This window comes from Rhipicephalus microplus, chromosome 1 (genome assembly GCF_043290135.1).
Source record: "Rhipicephalus microplus isolate Deutch F79 chromosome 1, USDA_Rmic, whole genome shotgun sequence".
In the NCBI taxonomy this organism is placed as follows: domain Eukaryota; kingdom Metazoa; phylum Arthropoda; class Arachnida; order Ixodida; family Ixodidae; genus Rhipicephalus; species Rhipicephalus microplus.
Window position 1 is genome coordinate 158,888,145 of NC_134700.1, and position 13,074 is coordinate 158,901,218.

The 13,074-nt window shown below is 43.2% G+C and overlaps 1 protein-coding gene across 2 annotated transcripts in view; it reads left to right on the forward strand.

Annotated features, from left to right (window-relative positions):
• The window catches only part of LOC119178325 (uncharacterized), a 115,995-nt gene continuing 102,921 nt past the window's right edge, over window positions 1-13,074 (forward strand). For both annotated transcript variants that reach the window (XM_037429512.2, XM_075887550.1), the window contains exons 1-2: window positions 1-432; window positions 982-1,056. In XM_037429512.2, coding sequence (XP_037285409.2) covers window positions 127-432; window positions 982-1,056 — 381 coding nt within the window. In that variant the 5' untranslated portion in view covers window positions 1-126. The remainder of the gene's footprint in view (window positions 433-981; window positions 1,057-13,074) is intronic.

A 13,074-nucleotide genomic window follows, 5' to 3' on the forward strand; every position in this document is an offset into this window, starting at 1 on the left:
GTTAAGTTCGAAACTCGTAGCGATGCCCCTTAGAGCCAGTAGTGGCGTCTAGTTAGCAGTGCGTCGGCGCCCCGATTCCGTCCACGTTAAGAGCGCCGGGCGACAGCCCCAGAAGAGCGGGCGCTAATGGAATGGTCACCTCGCGCGACTCAACGGGATAACAACCCACGACGACCGCTTCAGCCGCCGCCGCATCACCCGCTGCAGGCTGGCGGCGGTGGGACGGCTGCGGCCACTGCGACGCACATCTCGCGGGGCGCCCAGCCGGACGACGTCTCCGGTGGCGTCAAGCGAAAGCCGCCCTACAGTTACTCGACGCTCATTTCCTTCGCCATCAACAGTTCACCCACTAAGAAGATGACGCTGAGCGACATATACACTTGGATCTGCGCAAACTTTCCCTTCTACCGCGAGGCAGGCACGGGATGGAAGGTAAGTGCCCGTCGAACTTTTTTTGGTTTCGAGTCTCACGATCGCCTCTTCGTGAGAAGGAAAAAAGCGCGCGCCTAGTATTACCCGCGGTCGAAAAAAAACCGATCGAGGTACGGGCGCGTCGTTTCCAGGCGCCGACCTTGGCACACGGCATGAAGCGCTTTGCGATCGCTTGCTGCTTTTGGTTGTCTGTGTTTTTTCCGCGCTTCGAAACGCGCTCGTGCGGTGTCGACCTCGAGTCGAGGACGGCGGTTCGCCGGGTCGCGACTCGAGGTGCAGCGGGACTTGGTTGTCGTGCAATCCGCGCAACCATCTCTCCAGTGATAGTTGTCTGACCTTTGTGTTTACAAACGTTGGAGCTCTCCCGTGTCGATGTCCGCGCGCGCAGCGCATGTTGGCGGCGGCGCGCTCGTCGTTCTTTGCTGACGACGTCGTCGAGGGTCCTTGACGTTGAGCTTCCGCCGCCGCTGCGGCGCTTTGCCTTGAGCCGCTGGCGCGAACTCGGTATTTTATTGATGCTTCTTTTCTCGTGTCTCTCTCTGCCTGCAGAACTCTATCCGCCACAATCTGTCGCTGAACAAGTGCTTTCACAAGGTACCCCGGTCAAAGGACGACCCCGGAAAGGTAACGTGTATTGATCATCGCAGCAGCAGCGCTCGCATTTTTTTCTCTCTCGCTCTCTTTAATTTTTTTCCCCCGCCGCGTGGTTGTTTTTTGAGGCTTTCTGTAACGCTCCCCCTTTTTTTTCCTCCTCCGCCGCTGCCGCGCGCGGGCTAGTTAAAAAAAAAAGTTATAAACTGATTCTCCGCTGCGCTGCGGTTGTGGGAGAAGGTTTTAAGTTCTCTGCTTCTGCTGTGCAAATCTGCGGGAGCGTTTTTGCACGTGTGTGTTCGCGCGCGACAGAAACACATGCGCGTGCGCTCTGTTGGCGAATGCCAGCGCTTGTGTGGACCCCGCACTACTGCTCGACGCGCGCTCCGAAAGGTCGGAGAGGGCTGGAAGGGGAAGAAAACTTCGACGCAGCGAAGGAGAACGCGCTGGCTTTCCGCGTGATCCAAGGATTGTCGAAGTCCGGGGTAGCGACGGTGCGAAATGGGTGACGCGCGCTGTCGATAGTCTGCGCTGCAGTCTTTGCCAAATGAAACGGAAAGAGATTTTGCTACAGGGAGCGCAAGGAGAGAGAGGCAACGAAGTATACAAACAGCGCCCGCGTAGCGCCCGTGCACGGCAGAGGCGGAATTCCCTTGGCGCTTGTTCGAAAGCACGTGCGATCATCGCGACCTTGGATACGAGCGCTCACATTTCAAGGCCTCGCGCCGTGCGGAATGAGCGTAGAAAAAGGTGGAGGGGGTCGGGGGTCGGATTACTGTCATACGTGGCATGCGGTCTGCGAGAACCTGACTGAGTAAATTATATAATTAACGTAGTGTGTCAAAGTAAGTTCCCTACTGGTCCTGTTTGTTGCTGACAGATGTTTCAGGCCAAGTGGACCCCTACTCTGGACGATTTTTTGCAAGATACATTAGAAACTGCCATCTTTAGGCTGTTATGTGGATGTTTTCTTATTGTTATAGATAGTGCCTTGTATCATTAAGGTCGGGAAACACTGAATACACCTATCCAACCTTTTTTACAGATGTATGTCGACCATTGCACTGTTGGTTTAGATGTTCGAGAAACAATACAGCAATGTTCACAGTCCAATATGGAACTGTCAAAGCCCATCTTTAAAATACATGTACACAAACTGTATCATATATATTTTTTAACATACGTGAGGCAAACTCCATGCTTCTTTTTCCTCTAAATGTAAAGCCTCTGACCTGGCCTGACTTCCTGATCACTGATAGCTAAAGAAATGTCATTCAACAGGTGCATGTACTTAAGGAATGTGTGGTAGAGTACACTGAACTTGTTCATGCCAAACCTTGGTACCTGAATAGGCTGTACTTATTCATCCTTCAGCTGGTGACAAAAACTAAGTCAAAGCAGTCGTTATTGTCAAAGGAGTACGTGCTCCAAACCTCGAAGCTTTTTATTGCATTTGTACAGTTCGGTTGCAGTGAAGTCGTAGACAAAAAGTTTGCCAGGTTGAGCAGTTCATTTTTCAAGAATGATTTTTTTGCCTTACTCAGCGATGTAAACATTATTTAAATGCATGTCATGGTAACTGTGCAGTATCAGGATTCTAATTGCATGAGGTGCGCAATGTGGTTGATCCTTCAAAGGATTACACATACACTTCCACTGAGGGTTAACGCTTCCAGTTAGGTTAATAAAGGCTGTCTTGCGACGGTGGAGGCATAATTCGTGAATACATCTTTAAAAGACATCAAAGAGAAAAATGACTTTTTTTTTTCATTTCATGAGAATACTCTTTCTCAATTCAAAAGTAACCGCATTTGCCGCGAGAAAATGCCTAAGTAGAAAATACAGGTGGGGCACCGCCTCGAAGTTCGAGCAACAAATGTAGTGATGCCATAGATTTTGCATCTGCTAGGTCTCATGTAGTTCCTAATCAATAAAAATGAAGTACGTAGTCCTCCGAGCACACCACAAACTTAACTTGCCAAGTTTCAGGAAATTTCTTTGAGCCATTATTGTTGAAATGCAAAGAACATGAGTAGTATTGAAAACTGGGCAAGTTGGTAACAATTCATTTTTTACCTTGAAGAATGCGAAGAACATGCTTCAAAATCTGTGATGTCAGGTGTGGTGATTACGGCACGAAATTTAAACGTGGAACTTTGACCATGATTTTTTTCTTATAATAATAAATCTATGATGGTGAGATTAACGGCATAAGAGTAAAATTTATCAATATAAACCGATTCATTGCTCGACTTTAGTGTCCCCTCAACTTTCTTTTTTTTATGTTCCTTTGAGTTACTTCAGGGGCAGTATACCAATTTATATCAGCTACCTCGGGAATCTGTGCTTGTATATTTATTTTCTATTACTATTTATTTGTGATTTCCTACTATGTCGTGTCCAACATCTGTCTTTATATAGATAACCGTGTTTTGTGTGGTTCAATGACTTTTCTAGAAACTGTCATAGCCTAGACTAATTTTAGTAGCTTTTGCATTCATATGGTATTATATAAAAAAAAAAGCAGAGTTATGAATAGTTGCAGTTATGAATAGTACTGTGCTGCTATTCTTGTTCCCACTACATTCGTGTCTTAGCATGCAGGTAACGTCCCCAGTAAGGGGTTACAGAACCATGTAAACCCTTGTATCATATTTGCTAGATTGTAACGCAAGAATGACTTGATCAGTCGCAAATCAAATTTCAAGACGGCAGCAGATGTGCTCTTTAATGAAATGCTCTATTACATTCACATGCACCTACTGTTCGTACTGAAACAGAGGGAATTTTGTGAAAAATATTTTCTGTTTTAATAAAGGGGAAAGATGTCCTTTAAGTGTTCCTGCGTTTAGTGACAACTTGCAATGTCACCCCGATGTACCACATTGTAGAAGTACTAGAAAATGCGCCATATATCTAAAGATGCTCAGTACTTGGGTTCCTGAGAATGTCAGCTGCAAGATTCTGTAGAGGAAAACAGCTTGAAAAAAAAAAAAAATAGAGAGGGGGAAGGGGGCTTGCTTTGTTATTATTACATATTGCGAATCTCCCGAAAAGGTGAACGAAGGCGCTTGCTTAGGATTGAACGGTAGTATGGAGCGAAGAATGAACACACAAAGTTGCAATAGCTGTGATAGGCTTGTTTAAATATAACAGTGGCTCGAAAGAGTAGTGTTATGACACTAAGACATTATGAAAGGCATATTTCTTGTTTTCTTGGCATGCAGCATCAACACATCAGAGCCAGGAAGCATGTATAAAATATTTGTATGGGGTCGCGATGTTAACAAAGGGAGCAGTCGACATATGCACGATAGAACTCTTTATTGAGCCAAACTCGTGGCCGCAAAATGGAAGCTCAGATTACAGCAAGCAATGGATACAGTGATATTGGCGCACAGAGAGTCGGTCGTCGATGAACTGAACTGTGGCAAGGCGCGTCAGCATTTATTACATGCGGCAGTGAACGCGTGTTGTCGCTGGTGGCAGCGTTTGTTCGAGAATGAGCTCTGCTGTTCGCGTTTGAGTGCTCAAGCCTAACAGATGATTCTAAATTAATCTGGTGTGCCCTCGGGCATTCATGCGTGGTTTTTATAAGGCATTATTTACACGTGCAATAGATTGGCGACGTAAAACATGGAAAGAAAGGGGCATGTGCAGCTATATTTTAATGCATAGTGTTACACGACTCGTTTCACAGAAATCCTGATGTTGCTGTCAATGGTTGTCAGTGAAAATTTGGGATGGATGCAAACATTAAAAATCATAGGCCTGAGCCGGAATCGAACCCAGGCTTTCTGCATGGCAAGCAGATGTTCTACCTCAGAGTCACAATAGTGCTTAAAACATTTTGAGTTTAAAACAAAAGATGCTATACCTGTATTATTAGTGCTGGGAGTTGTGTTAATGCATGTAATATTGCATGGCAGAAGTGTAGAATTGCACAGGACATTATATGAATCGTATACTGAGGGGGTGGTTTAAAGGCCCACCCATTACTAAGTGCTCAGGCATAATTAATTGACATCATAATCAAAGGGTGTAGCTACGTTAGGACGTTAGTGCACTTTGCTAATGTGCGGAATAATGAGTTATGTGTTAGTGAGCAATTTGCAATTTCTCTTGCTGTAGCCATTCTAGGATAGTTTGAAATGCCGAATCTTATGCAAACCGATTGCGCTACCACATTCTACTTTCGAAGGCAAACCTCAGTGATCACGGAAATGGACATTATCGTGACAAGTTGAAACTGTGTTTGTGAACTCTGCGTACTGCATGAAGAAAATGCCGAAATCGCTGTTGATGTTGCCACACAGCTCATTGCTGTTAACATGCATAAGGTGTAATTGACAACATATATGACGAATGCTGTTGCTATGATATTCTTTTTTTGGATTCTTGATACCACGGTCTTTATTTAAGGGAACAGGGTAAGCCCTATACCCACCAGTTTAGGAACAGTTTATGTACCTTTTTCTCTATAACCATGAGTTACAGTAATTATATTAGTATCATTGTGATCATGAGTCGTTTCTCTGCTCACTGAAGCAGATACAGCCCTGAAAATTTTAATGCTCATTTTTTGTAAATTTTTTAACTTCAGGTACCTAATTAACACTTGATCATAGCTATCAGATGTCGCGTTGCAGAAGAGCATTTTCTCATACAACAATAATTCATCAACATATTTTCTATTACGTTATCTAAGAAATGGCCAAAATCTATGATTTGAGATAGTGTGGTTGATGAGAAGGAACATAAGGACAAAAAAGGCATATCTTGAGGTAATCGTATATAAAGCTGAAAATCTGCAGTATTTCAATAAGACCATGAGATAACTTCAAATTGACGGACCCATTCAATAGGCATTAGCCAGATACTCATCACCAATATCATTTTTTCTTTCTATGTTGAAACGTCTTGCCTGGCAAGCCTCATTTGTCGCCTGCTACGCAGCCTTGTCAGCACAGTGTCGGCGCAGTTCGTGGGTGGGTAGGCACTGCACTATGCAGTGCAGTGGCGAAATTTCGAAATAGTTCAGCCAGCATATTCACATGGGCTACATTGCCATCATTAAAAGTGAACACAGCATCAAGAGTGCATATTTACAGTGTTTGGCACCTCAGAAGGAAAACGTTTTTTTTTGGAGTGCAGTCTCACACGACAATCCGACTCGTTATGCTTTTGAGTTTTCCTTGGAGGCATTTAGCGAGTAATTCTGGATGAGCTAGTTACGGATACTCTGGCTTAACAGCCCCAATAACTGATGCTAGAAGGTGCTCTCTATGAACGTATGGTTCACCATTCAACTTGGCTTTGTTAGATTTACACCAAGTCTTGGCGTCCTTTGAGCAAAGGCAGTGGGGTTGATTGGTATTCTTTGATGCCATGTGAAAATATGTGGACCGGACAGCTTTTCACATGTTCTCAGAACTGGCCCTATTTGTTTTAATGGCCCAACAACAGTAATTTTTGTGCTTACCAATGATGGCTCCACTAAGATGTCCCCAGCGAGATGTAGATTTCCAGACAGAAAGGTTGACGCCTCTGCTTTCTTTCCTTATTGCAGTTCTGGGCCCATTCTTTTCTGAATGTGCCAAATGTCCTCCAGCTTGCAAACTGTAACTTCTCCATATGGCTGTGATACCTGAACTGCAAGGAATCCCTTGCCACGTAAAAATGGGGGCACGGCAGGCCGTCGCACGAGTTTCGAAATAAGTCATTTTCACTGAAAAAGAATCATGCTAGGACAAACAAATGACTGATTCTTGTTCAGAAAAGGCTGTAGATTTCAAAATCGTTAAGTGAACTTGGAGCGCGGGAGAATACACACAAGAAGCTTAGTGGCACACAGCTTTGTGCCTGTGTTCCCCCGCGCTCGCAGTTCACTGAACGATTATGAACTAGCAACTAGACCACCTTTCTATCCTGTTGCACTGTAGATTTCAAATTACGCAAAAAGAAAAAAAGTGATATTTTTCAGTATTTTTGCTTACCCTGTCGCCTTAAGTCTATAATACAACAATTTCTGAAATTCTTTCAATATTTGTTCAAGAAGGTGGCCACGTGAATTCTACTCATTAAAAAAAGCCTAAAAGGGGAAACGAATGAATGAGATTAGAAATTCTGGCAGCCTTATAAGAGAAGCACCTCTTTGTACTTGAATCACACTCAAGCTAAGTGTTATCAAAGTGCTGAAGTATTTCTATTTAAATTTAGAGACCTGTGAATCGGAACAAGCAAGGTGATTTGTCGACCAGGAAAATGCACTTTAAAAATGAATTGAGATCTGCTTGGCCAGACTCCAGGAAAAATGTGGTCTTTGATAAATAACCTTAAAGATCGTAACAAGCATGGTAACCATGCATGTGACTATAGCTCTTTTGGTTTTTGATGGCTGCATCCTCTCTAATGATTTTAGTGTCGTATTCTCGTAGTGTCAATTAATGCGTGTTTATTCCAACCACAGTGCATTTTGATCACTAGTGCATTAGGGTCTGCGCATTTCATCTTTGTAAACAAAAACAACCTAAGGTTGTCTTTCTTAACTAAGGACAACCTTAGGTCAGCTATCTTTAGTCTAAGCCCTAACAAGTTGCCAGGTGATAACGGTAATAACGGGAATGACTTGTGCACCAAATCTGACATTATCAAAAACATTTTGTTGTCACTACACAGAAATATTTCTAGTAAAACTGTCCCTTTAAGCATGAAAACTGCTGTAGTAATTACACTTTTAAAGAACGGGCACATAGTGCAACAAATAACCATTACCCAACTTTTGTGTTGTTTTGTCTATCTCGCACACTCGGAACACATTTATTTCTGACGATGACAAGCATCGTAGATAAATGTTTTATACGATCCTCTTCCTCGTACGGCTTCATTCCAGATGGTACGCTTACTGTTATTGAAAATCTGACGTGTTGAACTTGCCCCTGGGAAACAGTTGGATTGTATGTGCAATCCTTCTTGTCGTCAGCAAAGCATTCGACAGCATGAGTCATGTCATTTCGTTAACCAAGCTTTCCGAATGAGGGTTTTGTGGCACATTCTTGATGCTCCTGAAAATTTTTGTATCATATACTCCAGCTTACCTGGCCCGAGCTGGCTATGACCGATTTCCTAGTGTCCCAGTCCTCTGTTATTATACAGTTGAACCCCCCAATAACGAAATCGCCTGGGACATGATTTTTGTTTGCTTTTATGAGAATTTCATCTTGAGAAAGTGGAAAAATATGCCTGCCAATTACTTCCTACAACCAAATTTTTTTTAATGAGGTTGATGATCTAGCTTTGTGTCTCTCATTTCTTCGCATATGCTTCATAGACGGAGCACGTGTGCCATTCTTAAGTGCGGCTATCATGCTGCTTCTTTATTTGAAAATTGTTGGTAGTGGGCTGCGTGGGATGCCTAAGTCCTCTGCAATAGCTGCCCTTTTTCTGCCTTTTACAGCTTTGGTGATCAGCAAGCAGTTAGAAAGGTCAGCAAGCAGTGAAGTTGACGCACATTAGCAAGCAGTTACGCAGTGTACAGTATGACATTACTGTCGTGTTTGTCGGCATGACAGTACTTTCGTGCGTATAGTCGCTTAAAGGGGACATGAAACACTTTTTCAAGTAACCATGGAATGAACTTACTAGAAGAGCTTGTTGCCTTACGAATTCAACACCGCAAAAAAATAAAATCCGTCAAATGCAAGTGGAGTTACAAAGATTTGTCACATGCTGCAAATGCATCCTCTCTTCTCCCGTCCCAACGAAAGCACTGGAAGCTAAGCAGGGAGGGATGGCATGGCCGCAGAAAAACTTAACGCCCGCCTTGTGGCCTTTAGCACTTCTTTCTTTTTTCTTCTTCGAATGCGCGATTTTTCAGTGCGATAGCATGCGCATGCGTGGACAAGTAACGGCCTCTCGCGGCGATCCCTGTAACGAGCGAGCACACCATGTTCCGAGCAGCCAATGGCTGATAGATGGGCTCACTACGAGTGATTTTTGGCTTATTCTGTCATTTTTTGAGAGAAGAAAAACCAATTTTTAGGTGACTGATAATTTATTGTGAATTCCAGGCCGCGTGCTGCGCTATAATATTTGGCACGCGTGTTGTCAAGAGCCTCTACCACCAACCGGCAGTGTTTTTCGACCATGCTCAAAGAGTGTTGCAGGGCCCCTTTAAGACTCCACTTGTCGACTTCTTCGTCATTGGAGTCATTATCAATTGTTCTGAAGGGGGAGGGGAGAAGAGGAGAAAGGAAGAAAGAAAAAAGAAAAGGAAGTCTTGTAGGTACATTCTCATTGGACCGAACGCAAACTGTAATAGTTGCACTCAGGCTTGTTGGCCAAAGTATGTGCTAGACTTGTATAATGCGTGGTGCTTCAATATTTAACCTATGGGTTCCCGACTAGCTCATGGGTAAAAAAAAGTGTTGCAGATCACTACCTGAATCTTTTGTTATTGCGGGAGTGCTTTTTAAACTCTCTTTGCTCTTGAGAAGTGCAAATACATAGAAGGCTAGGGACATTTGCCGGTGACACCAGATTTCTTCGGTTGCCGCAGAACTTTCGCTCTTGAGGGCTTTCGTTATTAGGAGATTCAGCTGTTCTATAACGTTTAGGTGAATGACTTTGCTTGTGTTATTTTTTGTAGATTGTATCAATACACAGATGATACTGCGATAGTAATGCGATCAACCAACTGTATGCTTAATTGCAGGCTGTGGAAATTAAAGCTGTAGGCTGGTTTTCTGCTAATTTAATCTATATTGGTACTTCGAACACGAAACTTATCAGCTTTTATTATCCTCTGGTAAAGACAGACATCAGTTATATGTTCGTATTACACAATTAAAAATGTTCTCGGCGTGTACATGAACCTCTAATGTTGCATTTCAATGACTGAGTCGGAGCAAATTTTTCTGCTCAAAATTTTGGGGCAGGAATGTTCCAATCCCAGAGTTGAGGGCAGTAGTCAGGTCAACTGGGAGGGCTGAAGTCAAGTGTTCTGATGAGAGAGTCGGAGTTTAAGCAGAGTGACAATGACTCCACGGAGCAGGAAAAGTTGCTCCGCCAAAATCGGTGGAGTGGACTGGAACTCGGCGTGCCATACACCCGTGACAGTGATGGGATGGGGGTTTTCGCCGCTGTGTGAATGACCCCTGATACGTTCGCCCACTTGAGGGCGCCGCCGCTGTAGCGTGTTTTGGCAGTAATGTGGATGACATGGCCGACTGGGGGGGGGGGGGGGTGAATCAATTTGTCGCAGAGGGACAGCAAACAGCTGCGTATGTAAAATTCGACAGTGGAATTAGTGGAATGGAATACTACACGCAAGGTATTCTGACCAACTCAAGAACTTCCTCTTCTACCTTGCTCTCCATACTTGCTCCAGCGGCGCAGATTGTGTTCCTATCGTGGATTTGGAGGCTTTGCTCTGAGCCAGAGTCAAGTGCTTGCTCCCAGAGTCCATCAGATACTCAGACTCTGCATTGGAATTCAACATAAAAGAGTGTGGCTTCTATAAAATACTTTGGTCTTTACTTTGACAGGGATCTTCCCTGAAACTCTGATCTAATAATGTATGCAAAAAAAGTTTGTGTGGTATCATGTGTGTTGTAAAACTTGAGCCCCTTTATGTTTGAAAACTTGTGAAACAATATGCTTTGGGTTACAGTGTACTAAGGTATGGTCAATGCACAATTCATTTGCAGATGAGGGTCAACTCTATTCATTGTTCTAGCTTAAACTAAAGAAAAAAGGCTATAATCTCAGTCTCAATGCCTATAATGATGTTTTTAACCCTTTCAGATATAACTGCTTCAAATTTACACAAAATTAGTTCAAGGCACTAAATCTTGCTATGAAAATAATTTTGTGATGTGTTGAGCTATTTGTTTTATATTTATTAATCTTGCTTAAATTTAATTTTAACAGATATTTATCCTGAAAATGCTAAATTTTTGAACACGAGATGTCGCTGGAGCCAATGTTTCGACAAGTGGTGCCATCGTCTTAGTCGCTGCCTGGAAGAAAATGGGAGACCTTTCTAAACTTAGGCTCTACTGACACTCGGTGTCCGTTTTTTTTTTTTTATCATGTGAAGCTTCTACCAGTGAACTTCTGTCTTAATTGTATTTATCCTGAAGTCATTCATGTTCTCTATTGCTCAAAGGGACACTAAAGGGCGAAACAAGTTTTCGCGTATGAGTAAGTACACTTTCACAATCCCGAAAACACCATTCTTACCGTGACACGATGCTTGGCAAGCAACGTTTTTCTCAATAAAAATTTGATGCTCAAAAGGTTAAACTGGGTATCAGATACAACTCTACCTTTATTGCCAGAAGTTCAATGGTGTTCCAGAAGATGCATCAGTGTTTGCTGACCTTTTGTTCCAAAGTTGTCATATATCATTGCCCAAGATACATCTCAATACACTTGTGTTTATTTGTTATTCGCCGTACCGGTTATCATGCGCGACTACTCACCTGAAGGTCTTGGGATTCAATCCTGGCTTTGATGGTCGCATTTCAGTGGAGGCAAAGTTCTAGACGCCTATGTGCTTAAATTTAGGGACATGTTCAAGAACCCCAGGTGATCCAAGTTTCCAGAACCCCACTATAGCCATCATCATTAGCCTGACTATTCCCACAGCAGGGCAAAAGCTTCTCCCATGTATCAAGCTAGTCCTGTACTTTCTGCTGCTTTGTTATACCTGCAAACTTCTTAATCTCATCTGCCCACCTAATTTTCTGTCTCCCTATCACACGTTTGCCTTCTCTTGGAATCCAGTCAGTTACCATTAAAGGGACCCTAAAGGCAACTATTAAGTCTACTTTGATTGTTGAAATAGCATTCCAAAAATCTTGTAGTGTTACTTTTTTGCCAAGGAAGTGGTTATTTTAAAATAAAATCACGTTTTAGAGGTCCGCATTGGGATAGCGCACTTCAAATTACTCTCCTCAAACAGAACATCTCACATCGCTGTTGCCGTGCACTACATTGCCCAGCTTTATTGTGCAGCCGCCGACACAAGTAACAGCAGAACGAAAGCAGCAGGAGCCACAGCAGCAACAACGGCCATTGAGCAATTTCCTGTCATTGGCTCCGAGATGGCATATGTGCTTGGTTTAACTGGACCCTGCTAAATGGCACGACCTGTCTAGTTTAACCAGGCGAAAATAGACCCTTTTCCAAATTCAGCGGTACCTATCGAACGAAACCAAAAACACATTTTTTCTGCCATGTCTTGTTCACCCAATGGACGCTCATTGGCGTACCGTCCAAACACAGTACATGTCCTGCAGGAACGCAAGTGGTGTCTGTGTGTGCTGCAGGGAACACTCATCGGCGTCGCTGGGACACGCAGCCCGCCAGCTCGCAGGAGTGCACAAGATATGGTGGAAAAGCCATGTTGGCAGACTGAATTTTCTAAAGGGTCTATTGAACTTTTGAACCGCTCGCTTCATACTCTATAGTAACGTTCAGAGGTTCTTTTTTTTCATGAATCAAACAGACACGAACAAGCATCACTTTATTATGTCTCTTGATGCATGGAAGTTTCTTTATCTAGTGCAGCTAGTTTGATTACTAGTGATTAATGGTAGGTGTATCTTTGACGTAATCTGGATCATTTTGCAAATGTCCTATCGTTGCGCTTGTGTTATCGTGAATTTATTTTAATTTCTCCGCAAGTAGGGTACTGCTAGTTGATAATGTTGTCGTGTTAGATGTCATACATTGAGCTTTCACTCTCACGTAAATTGTTGTTTGACTTTAGTGTCCCTTTAAAGACCAGCTGTTATCCTGCCTTTGCACTACGTGCCTGGTTCTTGACCATTTCTTCTTATATTTCAACTATGATATTCTCAAGCCCCGTTTGTTCCCTGACCCACTCTGCTCTTTGTCTCTTAAAGGGCCAGTAAACAACCCTGAGCTCTTGAGGTTGTTATGAAGAGAAATATGTGCACTTTTCCTATGTGAACATGCTGCTGAAAAAATTTTGTGAATGCATGCCATATTAGAGAAGTTACAGGGGTTAGAACAGCGCTTTGA